The 22,050-nt window shown below is 49.0% G+C and overlaps 1 protein-coding gene across 4 annotated transcripts; it reads left to right on the top strand.

Annotated features, from left to right (window-relative positions):
- Positions 1-15,170: 15,170 nt before the first annotated feature.
- LOC123070846 (probable protein ABIL5) lies at positions 15,171-17,589 on the top strand. 4 transcript variants are annotated; one of them, XM_044494218.1, is made up of 8 exons: positions 15,180-15,518; positions 15,615-15,697; positions 15,815-15,962; positions 16,292-16,391; positions 16,481-16,520; positions 16,631-16,719; positions 17,047-17,123; positions 17,280-17,589. In XM_044494218.1, the coding sequence occupies exons 1-8, from the start codon at positions 15,375-15,377 to the stop codon at positions 17,379-17,381; spliced, it is 783 nt and encodes a 260-aa protein (XP_044350153.1). In that variant the 5' UTR covers positions 15,180-15,374; the 3' UTR covers positions 17,382-17,589. The 4 variants fall into 4 exon arrangements, with proteins under 4 accessions (XP_044350151.1, XP_044350150.1, XP_044350153.1 ...); XM_044494217.1 differs by having other exon boundaries at positions 16,628-16,719; XM_044494216.1 differs by having other exon boundaries at positions 15,171-15,697.
- Positions 17,590-22,050: the final 4,461 nt, after the last annotated feature.

Raw genomic sequence — 22,050 nt, 5'->3', positions numbered from 1 at the left:
TTGTAATTTGTATAACTGTACTGTTGGTTATTACTAGAAAACGACTTTGAGCCATATATATAGATGCTACACTCCACTCACTAAACGACTTTGAGTTTCTAGCTTGAAATGAAATCTAGACCTGCACTCTTTAACATTATTCTGTGCTTGATGATGGTCATGTGTATTGCTTGAAATTATCATGTTGTTTACTAGCAGTTGCAGTGCTTTTATTATTTAATTTCCACAAATATTTCCCCTCAATCTGAAGATATGAACTATGCTCCTCCTCCTGGTTTGTGTGTTGCTTCCGCTGGATGATGCTCTGTTTCCTCAGTGTGTGGCAACCCTTCATTAAGATTGGGAATAAACAGAGAACCGCGGCCGCGTTGTTTTGGTGCTCCAGCGACCTACCTTATCTCCCTTGAGGCGTCTTCGCGTGCCATTGTCCTCCCTCCACGCCAACCATGGCGGTCTTCACGCGCCGTTGTCCTCCCTCTGCTCCAACCGTGGCGCACCAGTGACGACGAGCAGCAGAGCCTACATGCCATCGCCGGTGAGTTGCGGCAAAAGGGTCGTCAAAAAGATGTCGAGGAAACCGTAAGCTCACGTTCGCGTTCAAGGTAAGTGAGTCGCGACAAAGGGTCATCAAGCAGATGTCGAGGAAACTATAAGCTCACATCCGCGTTCAAGGCAAACACGCTCCGGCGGCCCCGAGGACGGCGAGAACACATCCACTTGGAAGCAGCTAAGAGATGTGTTTGACGATTTCATGTTGACTGAGAGATATGTTTGACGATTTGATGTTGTTTGTGTCCTTCGCGGATTAATACTGATCACAAAACTAAAAAGGAAACGGATTACTGGATCAGAAGTGCAACAACAAAACAGTCTAATATAAACTGTTGTACGTACTACCCAGCTTTGAGAGTGTGGACGCCCAGACAGAAAAAAGTAAAGCCAACTTAGTACATGCCCGCGAATCAACCTGTGGTTGAGTTGGTTAGGTGGACAGTGGTATCCCCAACCCACCAGGGTTCAAATCCTGGTGCTCGCATTATTCCTGGATTTATTTCAGGATTTCCGGCGATGCACTTTCAGTGGGAGGAGACGTTCCCGTCGACGACGAGGCGCCTACGGTGACTTCGTAAATCTCAAGATGATATGCCGGCTCAGTCTCTCGGAGGTGCTCATAGGGGTAGGGTGTGCGTGTGTGCGTTCATAGGGATGAGTGTATGCGCGTGTATATGAGCGCTTATGTCTGTACTGATGCTCAAAAAAAAACTTAGTACATGCCCATGTTTTACTTTTTCGCCTGGTGCAACGCAGAGGTATTTGTACGTGCAACAAATTTACTGATATTAAATGGACTCAGTTTAATTTGAAGAGTATCTGTATATTTCTGTCTTGCTAATCAAAACATGTACTGGATTGTTTAGTAGTTCGGCAGATGGGTGACTAGAACAAAGTATTGCAGCATATCATCTTAAAATTGTATTTGGTTAGAACACACTACAAGTAACCCAAAGATCTAAACATATATTTGTATAGTTGGTAATCATGTAGATCTTGTAGGTATGCTAGGTGAATACTAAGTGCTTGCAAGAGTGGATGTATTAGTACAGATCTTTCACACATGTAGTTTTTGGAGGCACAACTTTTACATGCTCCTCATCCTAATTTAAAAGTAGTTTCTACTGTTCATTTATTTCTGATGTGCCTCATGAAGTATTTTGTTGTCCACATGGGAAGATGAAAGACCACAAATCCCATTTTTAAAGGTAAATATCGACGATCTTATTTCTGATGTTTGCGAAACATGGATTAAAAAAGTGTTGTATAATGGCACATGGAGCGGGTTTTAATTTTTCGCCCGATGCAACGCACGGGTATTTGTACTAGTCTAAGATAAAGTCTGGTGGAGAGTCCACCCATATCTCCGATCGATTTTCACCTACACCTACTTTAGCGAGTTTATGAGCAGCTACATTCCCTGAACGTCTAACCCACGAAACCTTGGCTTCCTCCATTAAATGGAGCATTGCCTTGATGTCCTGCACCCATGGTCCCACAGTTGATAAGTTCTTCTCTGGATTGTTAAGCATCTGCACCACGACTTGATTGTCTAACTCAGTATGAGCTCGCTGAATATGAAGATCAATGGCCACCTGAACAGCTTTCCTGCATGCCAAAACTTCCACCAGCTTGGGATCAGTGATGTGTGGGAAGTATTGACATATACCAGCCCTAAACGCAGCATTGTGATCTATGAATACTGCACCACCTCCTCCTTTGTCTCCATGCCTTGAGACCGCGCCATCGGAGTTGATCTTGATCCATCCATCTTCAGGAGGCTCCCGATGCTGGATGGTTTTTAGCTCCGACTGCGGCGCCCTCGTCTCATTTGCACTTCTCCAGTCCATGATCTGCACCTGTACTGTTGCTAATATCTCATGTGGTAGTGCTATTTTCCTTCCCCCCCCCTCGCTTCGTTTCTGGCCAGCCACAGGCCATATGCCGCTTGCACCATCATCTCTTTTTCATCTCCAGAGGCCTTAGCGAACCAGTCCAGCAGCCATGACGCGAGAGCTCGCTGAGATGCAATAAACTGCGGCGGGGAGTCCATTCTTATTGTATGCTGTGCACGTATCAGCTCCCAGAACTGAACCGCATGTTGGCAAGCCCAAAACCTATGCACCATTGTCTCCTCTCGTCCACACACCATACAAAAGACTCCCAGTTTTATCCGTCGACGATGGGGTTCCGCCCCACAGCTAGACCATTACGGATCATTCGCCACATATGGATTTTTACTTTCACCAGTGCGCTAGTTTCCCAAAGTGCAAGAAATCCTCTGTGCTTTCTAACCGAGCTTGAGGATTCCAGCTGTCCGGTCCTAGCCCTGTTCATTGACATTCTCAAATGATATGCTGACCTGACAGAAAAAATGCCGTTCCTCGTAAAGTTCCACGCAAGAAAATCCTGTGAGTCCGGTCCTCCTATTGCTATTTGCTTCACGTCCGTTGCATCATCCGGGGTGAACATGGCGTCCACAATCTCCTCATTCCATGCAGTCCCCTCCTCTGTCATAAGATCCGCAACCTTATTGACACCCTGAATATATATCTGACCAAGAGGTCTAGTAGAGCCCCCTCTTGGGATCCATGGGTCATGATGGATATTAATGCTTTCACCCGAACCCACTCTCCATATAAGTCCTTCTCGCAGAAAATCCCTTCCATGCAATATGCTTCGAAACGTGTACGATCCAGAAGACGGGCAAGTGTCCGACAAGATTGTGTCGTCCTTAAAATACCGTGCTTTGAGCACTCTCGCACACAGAGAAGTGGGCACCTGAAGTACCCGCCATGCTTGTTTGGCCAACAACGCTTGGTTAAAAGCCTCAGGGTCCCGAAAGCCCATACCACCATCCCGCTTGCTAGCACACATTTTCTGCCAAGCTACCCAATGGACCTTCCTTTCACCATTCATTGCACCCCACCAGAATTTAGAAGAGATCGAGGTCAGGTTCCGACGCATCTTCTTCATGAGGTGAAAACAACTCATGGTGTACGCCGGTGTCACTTGGAGAACCAATTTAATCAGAACTTCTCTGGCTGCTTTAGACAGCCCTTGGCCCTTCCATCCACTCACTTTGCCTTTAGAACATTCAGTAACATATTTGAAAGTACCATATTTTGATCTACCAACCAGTGTTGGAAGACCCAAATAACGCTCACTAAGAGCTTCAGACTGAATGCCTACAACAAGTTTCATTTGCTCCTTGAAATCACTTTGACTCCCCCTCCCAAAGAAAATAGAGGATTTTTGTAAGTTAACTTTTTGCCGAGAAGCTTTTTCATACTTAACAAGAATCTATTTTAGTGTCTCCATATTTTCTGTTGTTCCCTCTAGGAACACAATACTATCATCAGCAAACAGAAGGTGAGTTACATGGGGGCCCGTGCTCCCAAATCTCACCCCTTTAATTTCCCTGTCATTTTGAGCCTTCTTGAGGAGCGCTGAGAATCCTTCCACACAAAACAAAAAAAGATAAGGTGACAACAGATCACCCTGTTTGAGCCCATGGGAGGGTAAAAACTTCCTTGATAGTCCACCATTCAACTTAACCGAAAAACGCGCCGATGTAACACATCTCATGATCATGGAAACCCATTGGGGGGCGAAGCCGAACTGTGACAAAATTTGTTCCAAAAAAATCCACTCAACCCTGTCATATGCCTTCATCATATCCAACTTGATTGCACATAAGCTCTTCTTCCTCTTCCTCTTCCGAATTGCATGTACACACTTGTATGCCACCAAGACATTATCCGTGATCAACCGTCCCGGCACAAAAGCACCCTGTTCTTCAGAAATAAGAACTGGCAGTATACCCTTAAGTCGGTTTGCAAGAACCTTAGTTGCAATTTTATATAAAACGTTACATAAACTAATAGGCCGGAACTGAGAAAGTAACCCCGGTGAGTTTACTTTAGGGATCATAACAATAACCGTATCATTGAACCCTTCCGGAGATAGTGCACCATTCAGAAAATCACGAACAGCCCTACACACGTCACCCTTAACCATCGACCAGTGTCTTTGGTAAAACAGCGCCGGGATCCCATCAGGGCCTGGTGCCTTCGTCGGTCCCATCTGGAACAATGCACACTCTATTTCATCATCAGATATTGGGGCTGTTAGTTTCCCATTCATATCATCAGAGACCAGCTTCTCAATATTCTCCAATAGAGCATTAGCATCAACCGAACCTTCAGATGTAAAAAGGGACTCATAAAAATTTGCTGCCATATCTCTCATCTCCTCGTTGACCATGCATTTAGTCCCATCATCCCTTCGTAGCGCTCGGATCGTGTTCTTTCTCTTGCGGTGGGATGCTCAATTCTGAAAGTACTTCGTATTCTGATCTCCGGCACGTAACCAGTCAACATGAGAGCGCTGCTTGTACAACACCTCTTCCCTCGCATACATCTCCCTGAGTTGCTACTCTATGTCACGGACCTCTAGTGAGCATCCGGTCATGTCAGCTTTAATGCGAGCTTCAGCTAGCTGGGATTTCATCTTAGCAATTTGTCTCCTTACTGATCCAAATACCTCCCGAGCCCACCTTTGCATGCTCCCTGTCATCTTGCCAAGGCGGTCCCAGATTGCAGCTAATGTATCCTCTCCTGATCCTGCCGCTAGCCATGCTTCCTGAACCATAGCTTCATACTGCTCATGCCTCATCAGTGGCGGAGCCAAGGGGGGGCGAGCAGGGGCCTGCCCCCCCCCTAACGATCGACAATTTATTCAGAGGCTACGAGTAATTAGCTACTGCACTGAGAAATATACGTACTATGGCCCCCCTCAACCCAAACGAAGGCTATGAAGAAATCTGGGAAAAAGGCCCATAAAAAAGCCCACTCGTGGCCATAGACTCTAGTACTTGGCCCCTGGCGTTAAGCCAACCCCCCAGCGTGATTAACCTGAAGCGATTAGCTTTGCCGGCGGCCGCTGCCTCGTACCCTCACTACTCACGGAGTCAATTAAAATCAGGCGACACAGGCTTCTGAACTGGCAAATCATACGGATACCTCTCAACTCTGTGAATTCTCTAGCTGTTCAGGCACAAGGTTAGCACTATTGAGAACTACTGTATCTACTAATCCCTCTCAACTCTAATCTTATACATGTTGAAGTTGTCACTTGATGCTAATAAATTTTATTTTATTTTCATTGTTTGATTTGTGATGCGGTCATGAAGAGAAAAGGGCTGCAAACACCATAAAGATTAATTCTCTTTTAAAGTATGTTGTTTCGAGTTCTCCACCTAGTAATGTTGTTAATGTGGCTAATGTGCAATTTTTACCAATCCCAGTTCAGTGGCAATGACTTGCTTGGCTAATCTATATTGATAGGAAATTGCTAGCAACTAGGTTAACTACTCATGAAATCATCAATATTTTTGATCTTATTGACAACTGTAGGGGCAAATATAAACCAATACAAATGTAAATATATTTTAATCAGTTTTGCTAAAGTACATCTAGATGTGTCCTAAGTATTAAAATCTAGGTCCTATGACATTGATTATTTTTTATGCAAAGATTAGTGCGAATATTTCTTTTTTCCTTTTTGTGCAATAACTAAGCCATATATTGATATGCCATAGACAGACCCTATTTTAGTTGTGTTGAAGCAACACAATAATATAGTATTATGGTACTTATTTTTCTGCAGTGAGCATTTTTCTTTAATTAACATGACTTGGCCCCCCCTATATCCAAATCCTGGCTCCGCCCCTGTGCCTCATCCATGCTTCTTCGAATTGGAAAGGCCTCGGCCCCCTTCCGTCAGTGCGCGGAGCTGTCTCCAATGCCCTAAATGGCCTGATGGTCAGATTCTTCCGTTACCAAGTGCTCCACGTGCGTCTCCGGGAAGCTCTAGAAAGCCATCAGTACATGTGGCACGGTCTAGCCGAACCTTAACATTATTCGCACCATCCCATCTATTATCCCAAGTGTACGGGTACCCTGAGAACCCCAAATCAGCAAGTCCACAATCGGTCAAACAGTCCCGAAAAGCTTCCATTTGAGCAAATGGCCTTGGGTTACCACCTAGTTGATCCGATTGAAAGAGGGCCTCATTGTAGTCACCTACACAAATCCATGGAAGATTATCTTGTGCCCTCAAATAACGAATTGCATCCCAGGATTTTTTCCGTAATTCCGTCTTAGGCTCCCCATAGAAACCAGTGAATCTATAGGATTTGCCCTCCCACACCATTTCCACATCGATGAAGTATTGGCACCACGGCCTCACCTTTACCTGCACACCATCTCTCCACCACAATGCTAATCCACCACTCAAGCCCTGGCAGTCCACGGCTACTCCACTCCTAAACCCCAAACTCCACTTTAATTTTTCCATCGCCCTCGCCTTCTTATTTGTTTCAGAAAGAAAAACCACCGCTGGGTTGTATGACCTAATCAGGTCCTGAAGTTCGCCAACTGTCGAGTGCAACCCCAACCCCCGATAGTTCCAGGCTAGCACGCCGCTGTATTATCATGTTCGGAGATGCGGTTAAACACTGAAGACGTTTTCTGTCTTGTCTCGCGAATGATAACATCCTGGTTACTTAGCCTACCTGACTCCCCTTTCACCACCCAGTGTTGTCTCGGTCTCCTCTTCCTATCACCTGGGCGGTTTGATATTGGTTCTGCTTTGGTTGATATTTAGCATATTCAGCCCTTGGACGCCTAACATAATAACCTGGGCGCCACTCTCCCTCCCTTCCATAACCAGAGCCGCTAGCACCATCATGTTGGGGAACGTAGCAGAAATTCAAAAATTTTCCTACGTAACACCAAGATCTATCTATGGAGAGACCAGCAACGAGTAGAAAGGGGAGTGCATCTACATACCCTTGTAAATCGCTAAGCGGAAGCGTTCAAGTGAACGGGGTTGATGGAGTCGTACTCGTCGTGATTCAGATCACCGATGATCAAGTGCCGAACGGACGGCACCTCCGCGTTCAACACACGTACAGCCCGGTGACGTCTCCCACGCCTTGATCCAGCAAGGAGAGAGGGAGAGGTTGAGGAAGACTCCATCCAGCAGCAGCACAACGGCGTGGTGGTGGTGGAGGAGCGTGGCAATCCAGCAGGGCTTCGCCAAGCACCATGGGAGAAGAGGAGGAGGGAGAGGGGCAGGGCTGCACCAACGAGAGATCAAATCATGTGTTATGGGCAGCCCCATGCCTCAATATATGTAGGGGGGAAGGGGGCTGCGCCCCCTTTAGGGTTTTCCACCCCAAGGGGCGGCGGCCAGCCTCCAGATGGCATCTGGTGCGGCGGCCAAGATGGGGGGAGGAGTCCATCCTCCCCAAGGCACCTCGGAGGTGCCTTCCCCCTTGAGGACTCTTCCCTCTAGGGTTCCCTAGGCGCATGGGCCTCTTGGGGCTGGTGCCCTTGGCCCATGTAGGCCAAGGCGCACCCCCTACAGCCCATGTGGCCCCCCGGGGCAGGTGGCCCCACCCGGTGGGCCCCCGGGACCCTTCCGGTGGTCCCGGTACAATACCGATGACCCCGAAACTTGTCCCGATGGCCAAAACAGGACTTCCTATATATAAATCTTTACCTCCGGACCATTCCGGAGCTCCTCGTGACGTCCGGGATCTCATCCAGGACTGCGAACAACATTCGGTAACCACATACAAGCTTCCTTTATAACCCTAGAGTCATCGAACCTTAAGTGTGTAGACCCTACGGGTTCAGGAGACATGCAGACATAACCGAGACGTTCTCCGGTCAATAACCAACAGCGGGATCTGGATACCCATGTTGGCTCCCACATGTTCCACGATGATCTCATCGGATGAACCACGATGTCAAGGACTCAATCGATCCCGTATTCAATTCCCTTTGTCTAGCGGTATTTTACTTGCCCGAGATTCGATCGTCGGTATACCGATACCTTGTTCAATCTCGTTACCGGCAAGTCACTTTACTCGTTCCGTAACACATCATCCCGTGATCAACTCCTTGGTCACATTGCACATATGATGATGTCCTACCGAGTGGGCCCAGAGATACCTCTCCGTTTACACGGAGTGACAAATCCCAGTCTCGATCCGCATAAAACAATAGATACTTTCGGAGATACCTGTAGTGTACCTTTATAGTCACCCAGTTACGTTGTGACGTTTGATACACCCAAAGCACTCCTACGGTATCCAGGAGTTACACGATCTCATGGTCAAAGGAAGAGATACTTGACATTGGCAAAGCTCTAGCAAACGAACTACACGATCTTTGTGCTATGCTTAGGATTGGGTCTTGTCCATCACATCATTCTCCTAATGATGTGATCCCGTTATCAACGACATCCAATGTCCATAGCCAGGAAACCATGACTATCTGTTGATCACAACGAGCTAGTCAACTAGAGGCTCACTAGGGACATATTGTGGTCTATGTATTCACACGTGTATTACGATTTCCGGATAATACAGTTATAGCATGAATAAAAGACAATTATCATGAACAAGGAAATATAATAATAATACTTTTATTATTGCCTCTAGGGCATATTTCCAACACATCATACCTTTGGGACTCATACCTTTTCCTTAGCTCCTGCCTCATATCCATTTGCTTAGCTTTCAGATCCTGCCTGAACTCTCTTTCTTTCTTTTTTTCCAGACTATCTCGTAGATCCTTCCCTTTCCTATCATAATCTCTTTCTTCAGCCGGCCAGTGCTACTGTTTGTTTGGACTACTCACATCTTCAAAAGCATGCTTACCCTCACCGCCAGTGCGGGAGTCAGCAGAAGCAGTGCCATTAAAATCTCGGTGTAAGTTTCTCTTTGTTGGGAGGTCTCGCACAAAACCCTGCATGTTCCTCCCCCTGTCATCCTCACTTGAGCACGCACTACTTACACCTTTAAAACTTTGGCTGTGTCCTTCTCCTCCTCTGTGGTTCCCCTCCTTAATAGAAGATGAGCGCCCCGGTGAGGCCCGGAGCCACTCTCCCCATTGCATGTCCGAGATGACCAGAGGGACACATCCCTCTGAACCATGCACTAGTCTACCACAGTCGAAACAAAAATGAGGGATCTTCTCATATGTAAACTCGAACCAGGTTCCATCAGGATCATCATATAATTCTTTCAAGTTGAAACCCCTTACAAGCGGCTCGTAGATCGACAGTTTAGTTCAGACCCTTAGATGAATCCCTTTGGCAAAACCATCTTCTTCCATGTCAACATGCACTGCTTTACCAAGCCAATTCCCCAGTGCCTCCCCGAAGGCCTTTGTTCTTTTGTCCAGCGGGAGATCTGTCACTCTTACCCATACCTCAACCGTATCAAAACTCATCTCTGACGGCCTTATACTACCTTCATAATCTTTGAGCACCAGGACATTGAAATCAAACTGCCACGGTCCATTATTCAGAGCATGCCTCCAATCTCCTTCACTTCCAAAGTGGACGACAAATTTGTTCCCCCCAATGTCACTAAACTTCGTCCCTCCACCAGCCACCGAAATCCACACCACCACTGGCAGGAAACCCTAACCCTAGCGCCCTGCGACAGTCGCCTTCGCGATCGCCACAAATCGCCTCTCCGTGTTTCCTGTCAAGGTGGACCCGCTCCTAGTACCGTGCCCCCGACAGTCTAATTGCACATATTCATCGTTAACAGTAACTAATGGAACAACGATAACTTGATCCTGGTGGGTAGCTTGTACGTCGTTGTTGTCATTGGTCCGACTACAGTCATAGCTGGTCGTATCAGCCTGTTAGGGAAAATATGTTCAATCGTGAATATCTTTCTAGTAGTCCAAAGAGCCCAACATAACGCGGAGAACCCCATCCAGAATGAACGTCTATTTTGCCCCAACAACTCGGTTGCTAAAGGACGGAGCTCAGCAAATGAATTAGGAGCCTGGGAAACTCCCAACCATGAAAGAATACATCACCACACCAGCTTGGGTAAAACGCACCCAAAGAAACTGTGATCCGAGTCCTCAAGGTTGTTACAAAGGGCACATCGATCGGACCCAGGGCTGTTACGTTTGCGAATCTGATCAGCTGTGGGAAGCCGGCCTCTGATGGCCTGCCACTTGAAAAATCTTGACCTTAGGCGGTACCCTAGCAAGCTAGACATGTTTGAACTTATTCATGGGAGCACCAGAAATTCAAGGCAAGTAAAGCGACTTGACAGAGAATCCGCCTGAAGCGGAGTGGGGCCAAGCAACAAAATCATCCTCCTCCGAGAGAATAGGGAAACGAGCAGCAAGAAGATGGCGTTCTCCCAACTCTTCATGAGAGAGGGTTCTCCTGAAACCCAAATCCTAGTCTAAACAGGAGAGCTCAAAGATTGAGATCTCCGGTTCTGTGCAGTAGGAGAACAAAGTCGGGAAGGCAACAACTAAAAGTTAATCACCACACCACCAATCGAGCCAAAAACGAGTGGAAGAACCGTTCCCAACCACAAACTTAACCTGAAGTCCTCACACACTTTAATAAGATGACGCCAGAACTGGGATCCACCTGAGGGAGAAGCAAATAAAGGACTGCAATTAGGAAAATATTTGCCTTTGCGAACCCGTAGTAAGAATTTTCCACCACCACTTAATAATAAGGCACTTGTTCATAATGGAGGTATTAAGGATACCCAACCCACCATGGGTTTTAGGGCGGCAAATATGTTGCCACTTCACCAACCTATATTTGCGACGATTATCAACAGCATTCTAGTAGAAACCCTATGCTTGTCAAGACCCACATGAATCCCCTCGGTAAGGCGGTAAAAACCCATTATAAACATAGGTAGAGAAGAAAGACAAGCATTGGTAAGACAAAACTTTGCCAGCGTTCGTGTTGTATTTGTCGCGCCAAGGCACGACACAATTTCCAACCTTGGCCACAAGAGGCATGAAATCTTTGGCACAAAGTTTGAAAGGCGCTATAGGAAGGCCAAGATATTTGAAAGGAAAGGGCCCAAGTTGGCAATTCAGCACCTGCGAAACTCTCAAATCATCAACCTCATTCAACCTAGTGACTAAGACCTCACTCTTAGAAAAATTAATTTTCAGCCACGAGAGCGCTTCGAACAGAGCAAAATAAACTTTAAGTTAGCAATGCAGAGATCATTAAGCTCAATCATAAGAATAGTATCATCTGCATATTGCAGATGGGTGTCCCCTTCCGGAATGAGATGATAAACCACAGGAGAGATGTGACCAGCCATGACAGAATGCAAGAGTGCACTTCAGCAACAAAATTAAAGAGGAGTAGGGAAATGGGGTCTCCCTGCCGCAGGCCCCTACCGTTGGCAAGGTAGTTACTAATCGCACCATTCACGGCCACCGCCGTGTGTCCACCAGACATGAATTGCATGAGGCGATGGACATAAGCTCCATCAAAGCCTTTGGCCAACAAGTACCTTGCATAAAATGTCCCAACTCACTGAATCATAAGCTTTTTCGAAGTCCAATTTAAGGATCAAGGCTTTCGTCTTCCTCACCCTGAGGTCGTGCATAATTTCATGAAGACTAAGAATCCCATCTAAAATAAATCTACCATTCACAAAAGCAGAGTGCGACGGGCTGAGAACTTTATGCGCTACCGGAGAAAGGCGAGCAGCAGCAAACCCTTTGGCAGGAAACTTGGCCAAGTAAGAACGGTAGTAGTAAAAATTCTTTATTTATTGGAGGGTAGGCTTGAGCCTGTTTAAGCTTGCATAGCAGACTCACCTCTGCCTATATGTATATTGTCATCAACTTTTAAATATGTTAAAGGGCATGATTGGACTTTCACTCATGTCTCTCCGTTTAGGAAAGAGGTTCTTTGGGCAATGAGTCGTAACTAATAGAAGGTAAGCATGACAATTTTGCCTGAGTTCAATTTTTTGCTAGGATTTTTTGTACTTGTTAAAAGAATTCTCCGCCTTGCAATGATATAAATTACCAGAAAAAAGTTTGATTTGTCATCCTATCTTAGTGAATGTCAGTGCAATAACATACTCGATAGAAAAACCGAAATGATAAACCAAACGTAACTTAGATGGTTAAATTCCTCGTGGTGAAACCAACTCACCAGAGACACTGATGCTAGACTTAGACATGGCTGCTTGCATTTTCTTAAATTATTTTCAGACTTTCTAGTGATGCTTGTTCAGGACGAGGCAACATTCTCATTGATTTATCGAAAAAGGCTTTCGCCCCGCTTTATATATAAAGCCACAACCAACTTATAACTAATGATACAACACCACACGCACCCAAGACAAGGTACAAAGATGCTAAGAAGCAGCTATCACTCCCACAACAAACCCAAGTAAACAGCAGATAGACACTAAGCCTCACTAGGAAGTCAAGGGAGCACTCAACCGGGAACAAGCCACCGAGAAAAGACCAAGCTACCCGCTGTTGATCTATGATCCCCAAGGTGACGCCTTCAAGAAGGATACGCCACCGGAGTGCCGCCACCACCCGATCCAGAGGATCACGATTTTCATCCGGGGCACCTTGGAGGACATGGAGTAACCATGACGGAGCCTTCAAGAAGATCACGACGTCCACGGACGACGCCTCCGTCGGCCTGGGAATGCCAGGCAGGGTATTCACCCAGGTAAACACACTCCGACTCCAAACAGGTTGCGACCAGTCCTGGGGATAGACGCCGCATCACAACCACCAATCGACAAGCACTAGCTGCCATGCCGCCCACACGACCATGGAGACTAGCCCGCACCTGAACCGCGAGCTCCGCCCACGAGCACGCCGCTCCCACCACCAAGGTCGCCGCCCTGCATCCCGACGCTCCAGACACCAACAAAGGGACGGACTTGGGACCGACCGGCAAAACTCTAGCATAACAGAGCCGCCGATGACTAGACTACCCCGAACAACGATCTGGAGCTCGGAAGCACTAGGTAGGGGAAATGGGGAGAAGAGGAGCGGAGCATGTCCGGGCCAGCGCCCCCTGCGCCGGTGACGGGTAGAGAGACCACCCATCCCCCTGCAACCTCCCCACACTACACCCCTGATGCCCCACCACGGCCTCCCGCAGCTCCACGCGGGGCAACATCAGCCAACCGTCCACCGGCAAGGGCCGTCGGCCCGTCCGCACCCAGCCGCCAAAGAGGGCCTCCAAAGCGCTCATCCACCGAGGGACCACCGCACCACCGGCAGCCGCTGCTGTAGCAGCTCGCCACGCGCTGCCACGGTCCACTCCCAACGCCACGACCACGCCGGGTCGAGGCCAGCCCCCGCGCCGCCTGTCTAGGGAGAGCCACCAGATCCAGATCTGATTTGGGCCGCCGCCACCGCCAGGCTCGCGCCACCGCCACCACCAGGGGCACATCCCGCCAGTGGCGGACCTACCATTGGGGCGAGCAGGGGCGGCCGCCCCGGCTCTCCTGATGCGGAGCAGGGTACCCTAGCTCAGCCTCTTTCAGTTTTAGTCGAAGGGGAGCAGCTCCATTGACGATGAGATCCGTTTCTGTTGGACAGTTATGTTCCTAAGCAAGAAGAAAGAAAAGATGGGCCTAGACGACTGGACTTTGTGGGCTTTAGTTAGCTGTGGAAAGCCCTTTTTTTCAGGAACCAACGCATCATGTACACCACGTGCAGTAGCCTGTAGCCTATTGAATCGTTCGATTCAGTACTGGTCGATTGGAGAAAAATTCCCACAATGCCTCACAAATTCCAATCCCTAGCTCACCTTCACGACCATGTTAGTAGGCAATGAGATTTAGATACATATTTGTTTCCTTGTTTTACATGTTGTAGGTTTTGCTTGGAGTTTTGGGTCGTGTTGTTACAGCCAATGAGTGTTCAGGCAACAAGAGACCATGTTAGTAGTTTCTAAGATGTTTTTTCTAATATAAGTTTCCATGTTCTTAGTAGTTGAATCTTATCCATATTGAAACTCAACCTTTCGAGGCCATTTATTGTGTTGAAAACACTTGCATTGTGCTTCAATTTTTTTGTCCTAACATGTTCGCCCCGGCTAACTTGAATTCCTGGGTCCGCCACTGCATCCCGCCAGGCACACCACCTAGCCCACCACACCGGGGCAGCAGCCACCAGCGCCGCCGCACCCCACCAAGCGCAGCGCCCCCGAACGATGAGGCCGTCCCGCGTCGCCAACCACCGCTCGAGGAGGAGAGGAGGCCCCGCCGCCGCCGCCGCTGGCCGGGCTTTGCCCGCCAGCGGGCGCGGCGGCGGCGAGTGGAGTGGAGGAGGGGAGGGGACTAGGAGCGGCGGCGGCTCCCACTAGCGACGGGGGGAGGAGTCTTTTTCGCTCCCCTCTTACTCTAGGGGAGGGTGAATGACTTTGTTGTTCTTATTGATTTTGAAGGCGCCTACATCCGTACCATGTTTAAAAATACATGGCAATGACACTTGTATGTATACAAGAAGGCGACGACTTCCTTGGGTTGGAGGACGATTCACTTCACCCCGTATCCACGGGATGTTCACCGATTTCCGTTACAGTCGGCAGTAAACGACCAAACAAACACCGGACCCTCGTTAAAACCGACGACGACGCCGCAGCCGTAGGCTCGACGCCAAACTTTTTCAGAAACACTGCACGTTCAGAATCTCCTCGAAAGGGACGCCACAAGAACCCGGGCGTACGCTTCGCCCGTGACGAGCGCCGCACACGCTAGCGCGCCGTCCAAGCGCTCGGCGCCTCTGACCCGGAGCGCCACCCCATCACGGGACCGCCTGCCGCGCCTTGTCCCGTTGCTCTTTGCTCCCTACGTTTTCCTGCGCCCCGAACGCCACTTTCGCGCGCGCCTGTACACGCCATTTCCCATCACTCATCGCCGTCATCCTCAGCGCTGTACTGCCGCTCCCGTGTTCTTGACCTGAGAGATGGATGCGGGGAGCGCCGGCGAGGCGGGACGGCAGGAGGGGACTCCGATGGGCCCCGCGGCGCCGTTTGGCAGGTCGTCGTCGTCGTCGGGTCTCGGCGCGAAGGGCGGCGCAGCACCCCAGAGCTTCGACGGCGCGCTCAGAGTTGAGTGGTTCTTTTCCCAACCATACCGCGTCAAGTGCGCGCCTCTGATTAGTGCTTGCGGGTCGGACGTCCGACGCGTTCGTTGGGGTTTGCAGGAGCTCAAGGATCTGCAGTCCCAGCTGCACCAGGCGGCGGACTGCTGCGAGAAGGCGTTCCTCGCCACCGAGAAGAAGCAGCTGTAAGCGCAGACACTCCCATCGATTCTCTCACTCCAACACATTTTCTTTATTTTCCTCCCGTGGTCGTGGAATTGATGGCCGCGTGTAACTTTCATTTCCTGCGCGTGGTGGTGAAGAATCCTGGACAGTACAAAGAGCTACATCTGCAACGCGGTAGTAGCGGTGATTGATCATCTGGGGACCGTTTCATCCAAGCTTGAGCACCAGCTGGAAGACAAGGCTGAGATCACGCAAACAGAGCAAAAGATCAACTTCCTGAAGCAGGTTGGGTGTTCTCTCCACTTGTAGCTATAAAAAAATTATGTATGGATATCTGGTGTAGTTACCAGAAATAGTTTGGATTAAACAATGAACCATATCTATGATGATAAAGTAGTTGAAACTTCAGAGGGTACACACTGGTTTTCAGATAACTTGGATGCTCTTTTCGTTGGCTTGGGAATTCCTCTCTGCTCTAATTTAGTATGCACCACTTGTTTCCTCATTCCGATTGACTTACAAAGTTGAGCTTGACTGCTGAGTGGTGATGAACTTCGACCAAGCGAAACCCTGCTATGCTCACTGAACTTTGTATGATCTCTTGATGTTACCAGAGGCTCTTGACATGCGAACACTATGCAATTTCTCTCCAACTATTGGCCGTTCGTGCGGACACTGGCGCCGTTCAATATCATCGCCGTTATCTTTCGCAATGTACAGTTTTCAAACCGACTTGTATGATGAACATGCAAAATGCTTCAGCTCTGCTATGATTTACTAACTAGTACTACTTTTCACTACAGCTTCTGAAAGAAACAACGAGGAAAATGTCGCCAAGTCAAGGTTCACTCGCTACTAGTTACTTTTAGATTCTTTCGCTTTGTCTTCCTTTGTACCTGTGGTCTACAATTTGTATCACTGTATGACATTAGCAGCATTTTTTCACACAGCAGAGGTGGCCCAGAACCCTTCAAGCTCAATAGCGCAGTGGCGCCAGGATCTACTCGCACTCTGAAGCCATATGATGCTGAATCAACCATCGGTAAATTTTATTGCGACATGAAACATAGTATGAACAATTGTGTATTTGGCACCGTAAAGATATTCTGCTTCCATGCTACTGTGAAGAAGGATCCCAATCATTATAGCTGATCAAAATTTCCCTTTTTATGTACTCCTTCCGATCCAAAATAAGTGTCGGGTTTTAGTTCAAATTCGACACTGTTTTTGGATCAGAGGGAGTAACATTTTTTAGCATCCCTTCAACTACTAATAACACAGCAAGTTGTTCCCACTTTTTTAAAGCTTACTCTTTTCATATCGCCATGATTGATTTACCATATGGCTAATGACATGGTGATCTTATTAGGGAGGGAGCATGCCGTGGCGGGTTCAGACGTTGGAAACCCAGCATCCATAGCGAGGTCATTTTCCTTCAGAGCAGAGGTATTCCTATGTTATATTATACAGAAATATTTGCTGTAGACACTATCTACACCAAGAAATCAACACGACATTGCCAAGTGTGTAAGCTATTCAGTGATGCATGCTTCTTTTTTACCTTGATGCATAAGATTTTTTTTTCCTCTGAATTTTATGCAGGATGTTCACGTTGCTGCAGGGGGTCACCACAAGAAGAAGAAGAAAGGCAGCCATGGCAGCAACATCATGTCATTTCTCAAAAGAAGCAAGCGACATGGGTAAAGCCACCGGGTGCAGTTAGAATGTGGCTATCACCAGAGTTTTTGCCAGCCATCCGAATGTCCATTGTTCTGTAACAGGAATGTATGCATGTATGTTTGAGTTCTGCTCCGGTGCACACATGTGCAGACGTGCAGTAAATTGAAATTCAGGGTCGAGCTGAAACATTCATGCCACATCGGGGAGAAACACTCATGTTCATTTTATTTTCTGTCTGAAGAGTTCATACTATGGGAACTGGTGATAGTGTCGGACCACGAGCGTTCAGTCGACTTCCTTCGGGAACTTTATGCTAAGATCTCATCCTCTCCTTGGCAGATTGTTATTGGAGGGGATTTTAATCTCCTTCGGGGTGCTGCGGACAAAAGTAGGGGTGTTATTACCAACCAAAGGCTGGTTGAGAGCAACTCTAACGGGCCGACCCAAACGGACGGCGATTTTGTCCGCTTTTTGTCCGTTTGGGTCGGCCAGACGAACACGAACGTCCGCTTTCGCGTTTGGGTCGGCGCGTGCGCCCAACGCTGACGCGACCCATTTTGACGGCGAAAAAAAGACTGCATGCATATTTAACATAAAAACAACATCAATTAAATATTAAAGCCGGCCACATTAACATTTAATAAAAATAAAAACAAACTAAAAACTACGCGCCGGCGCGCTGCCCTAGGCGTCATCGTCGTCCCCGGGGTTCGTGAGGTCGATGAGCGTCGGCGCCGGACCGGCCCACGCGAACGCCATGTTCCAGAGCGCGGTCATGTCGGGCGCGGGCAGTGCCGCCACGGGCTGTGCCGCCGCGGCCTGGCACGCCTCCTCCTCGGCCTCGAGCTGCTCGGCCTCGGCATCGCACTCGAGCATCTCGAGGTACTTGCTGTCGCGGCGCTCCTCGGCCACCCGGATCTGGCGCCAGTGCTCGAGGTACGCCGCCTCTTGCTCCGGCGTCGCCCCCAGCCAGACCGGCAACGCCCTGACCCACTCGCGCACTACTCCCGTCAGGAGTAGCACTCGATGGGCTCCGGCTCCGGCTGTGGGTTGGCTTTTGCAGGCGGCGGGGAGGGGACGGCGGGGCCACCGGCGGCACCACACAGTTGCCGGCCGTGGAGAGGGCCATGGCCTGCGCCATGGCAGCCTCGTACCGAGCCTCCTCTCCCTCCGCCAGCTCCGCCCTGCGCCGCTCGTCCTTCTCGCTCTCCCGATAGAAGGCCGCAAGGGCCGCCTGGTAGGCGTCCTCCGATGCCTGGTCTTCCTCGCGGACGATGAGCAGGGACGGCGACAAGCTGCGGTCGACCTCGCGCACGCTGCGTCACCTCGCCTCCTCGTGCTCAAAGGCAAACCAGCGCGCCCAGTTGGGCGAGTCGGAGGCGTAGGCCTGGTCGCGGCGCTGCTCCGACGTCAAGAGCGCCCGTCGGCGACACACCTCCTCCGCGTGCGCCCTAGCCGACCGCGGCGCAGTCGTGCGACAGGGTGGCATCGAGATACGACAGAGGCACGCGGTGCTGCCAATGCCACTCCACCTGGTGCACGGGCACGTTCACATGTTGCCTCTGCTGGCGAGCCGGCGCAGGCGGAGGCGGGATGAACTCCGCAGGGAAAGGGACAACGGGGGCCTTGACCTTCGACTTGTTGCTGCTGCTGGTGCCGGAGAAGAGCCCCATTTGGCATGGCTGGGGTGGCTAGGGTTGGCTAGGGTTTGCTTGCCAGCGACGGGGGAGCGAGTGTGGCTAGATGAGGACGGGGGCCGGATGAGGACGGCCCCGCCGCACGGTCGGCTTAAAAAAGGACGACCACCATCGCTAACGCGTGGCGCCGGGGTCATAAATTAAGCTGACCGGCGAGGTGGCGGGTAGTTGGACGACCGCCAGGTGGGGCCGTGGCGGACACCGAGAAGGCGTGCGTGGTGTCCCTTCTGCGTCCGCGCCGACGCATTTGGGGAGCAAATTTGGGCCGCAAATGCGTTGGCGTGGACGCGAAGCGGACGCGTTTTGGGTTTGGGTCGGCGCGTTGGGCCTCCTCTTTTGTCCGCGCCGACCCAAACGGACGGCCACTGACGAAATGGGTCGCCCCGTTGGAGTTGCTCTGATACTTTCAATGATTGGGTGGCCGATCTCGAGCTCATTGAGCTGCCTAGGGTGGGGGCTGGGAAGCCAAGTTTCCAGGGTGCTCGCTGGCCGCCGAGACCGGGCTCGGGTCTGACCACTATCTGCTCATTCTTAACTTCGGTGAAGCCCCGCGACGTGTATGCTGAAGGTTACTTCAATGTGGATTGCAGATAGGGATGCCCTCCCCCCAACTGGTTCGGTACGCCTTGCGACGCCATGGACATGTGGCAACATTGTGTGCGCCTTTTGTGGCGACACTCGAGAGGGTGGGCTGCGAATGTAGAGAGCCAGCTCAAGGCACGTAAAGAGGCACTTTTGAATGAGGTGGCGACCTTCTACCTCTTGAGCTTGCGTTGGTTTTCCCTTGAAGAGGAAAGGATGATGCAATAAAGTAGCGAGTATTTCCCTCGGTTTGAGGGTATCAATCCAGTAGGAGAAAATGCACAAGTCACCGAATACCTGCACAAACAATTAACAATTTGCACCCAACGCGCGATAAAGGGTTGCCAATCCCTTCAGGTCACTTGCAAAAGTGATATCTAATAGAAATAAATAAACGGTAAAGTAAATATTTTCGGGTATTTTTGGTTTATAGATCGGAAAGTAAAAGATTGCAAAATAGTAGATCAGAAACTAGTAAGATGCAAAAGAAATTCAATATTATGGAACAGATACCCGGGGCCATAGGTTTCACTAGTGGCTTCTCTCAAGATAGCGAATATTACGGTGGGTGAACAAATTACCACCGAGCAATTGATAGAAGAGCGCATAGTTATGATGATATCTAAGGCAATGATCATAAACATAGGCATCACGTCCGTGTCAAGTAACCAAAATGATTCCGCATCTACTACTATTACCACACATCGACCGCTATCCAGCATGCATCTAGAGTATTAAGTTCATAAAGAATGGAGTAACACATTAAGTAAGATGACATGATGTAGAGGAATTAACTCAAGCAATATGATGAAAACCCCATCTTTTTATCCTCGATGGCAACAATACAATACGTGCCTTGCTGTCCCTACTGTCACTGGGAAAGGACACCACAAGATTGAACCCAAAGCTAAACACTTCTCCCATTGCAAGAAAGATCAATCTAGTAGGCCAAACTAAACCGATAATTCGATGAGACTTGCAAAGATATCAAATCATGCATATAAGAGTTCAGAGAAGAACCAAATAATATTCATATATAATCTGATCATAAATCCACAATTCATCGGATCTCGGCAAATACACCACAAAAGAATATTACATCAAATAGATCTCCAAGAACATCGAGGAGAACATGGTATTGAGAATCAAAGAGAGAGAAGAAGCCATCTAGCTAATAACTATGGACCCGAAGGTCTGTGGTAAACTACTCACGCTTCATCGGAGAGGTAATGGTGTTGATGTAGAATCCCGTCATGATCGAATCCCCCTCCAACAGGACGCCGGAAAAGGTCCCTCCATGGGATCTCAAGGGTAGAGAAGGTTGTGGCGGTGGAAAAGTGGTTTCGTGGCTCTCCTGGTCGTTTTCAGGGTATAAGTGACGGTGTCCTGGACTAGGGGGTACTCACCACATCGTCTCCCGAGCGGGTGGATCGGGCCGAGGACCCCCATGGCGGTTCACTAATGGGCCACTTCGGGCAACCCATGCCGCATACAAGGGAGATTCCACAAGACTTGGTGACCAAGACGAGGACTCTCCAAAACCCTAGGCCTCCGGTGTGCTATATAAACCGAGGCCAGACTAGTCAATAGACAAGCTAATATTCATTAGAAACATCTCGTGGTAGATACATGTACTCTATACTATACCCATATCAATACAATCAAAAGCTGGATATAGGGTATTATCTCTTCGAGAGAGCCCGAACCTGGGTAAAACCCTGTGTCCATGTTACCATCGCTCCAAGATGCCTAGCTTAGGACCCCTACTATGAGATATGCCGGATTTCACACCGACATTGGTGCTTTCATTGAGAGCCTGTTGGCAGCCGCCAAAGTGTGATGGGAATTCAGATCGACTCTGGCATGATCTACGCATCAAAACCGAGCTTTATTGTCGATGTCGGCACCTTCATCGCCGGCTCAATTAGTCACCTTGGATCGACCGAGGACTACACTCCGTCTCAGATCATTATGTTTGGATGAGGGCCTTCATTATCAACTCCGATATTTATCAAGATCATGAGGAATCATCGATGGAGCTCGGGGGCTCAACGTCAACATTGCCCTCGGGCGACCGTGCTGTTTTTCTAGAAAACAAACTTGTATATGCCGCCACAGCCTTCTCGGGTGTCGCTTTGATGATTGCTTCAGCGGAGTTGTGTGGAATTGAGTGTACAATAACCCTGTAAAATTTCGTCGCGTTCCGATGGAGGAATCTTCGGTGATCTATGCTATACTGGAGGCCTGTCGAGTCTGGACGGGAATATGGACGAGTTTAGGGCGTGGTCTCCAGAGCCTAGCTCAGAGGTTATTTGGAAGATCGAACCATCCATCTTCTGCATAATTTCCATATCTACCACCTCTCAAAATTTTAGCTCGATCCGACCGTTCAAACTCCGGGAACCTTCCGATTA

Source organism: Triticum aestivum, chromosome 3B, assembly GCF_018294505.1.
Source record: "Triticum aestivum cultivar Chinese Spring chromosome 3B, IWGSC CS RefSeq v2.1, whole genome shotgun sequence".
Classification (NCBI taxonomy): Eukaryota; Viridiplantae; Streptophyta; class Magnoliopsida; order Poales; family Poaceae; genus Triticum; species Triticum aestivum.
The sequence above is the reverse complement of the archived record's forward strand: the minus strand, read 5'-3'. Positions and strand labels throughout refer to the sequence as shown.

What these genes read in the sequence shown, in the direction of transcription:
- LOC123070846 (XM_044494215.1), top strand. Translation starts at nt 15,375, where the DNA reads ATGGATGCGGGGAGCGCCGGCGAGGCGGGACGGCAGGAGGGGACTCCG. An exon ending in TGATGCTGAATCAACCATCG is followed by an intron (nt 16,720 to 17,046) that starts GTAAATTTTATT and finishes TGATCTTATTAG; the next exon opens with GGAGGGAGCATGCCGTGGCG. An exon ending in CATTTTCCTTCAGAGCAGAG is followed by an intron (nt 17,124 to 17,279) that starts GTATTCCTATGT and finishes AATTTTATGCAG; the next exon opens with GATGTTCACGTTGCTGCAGG.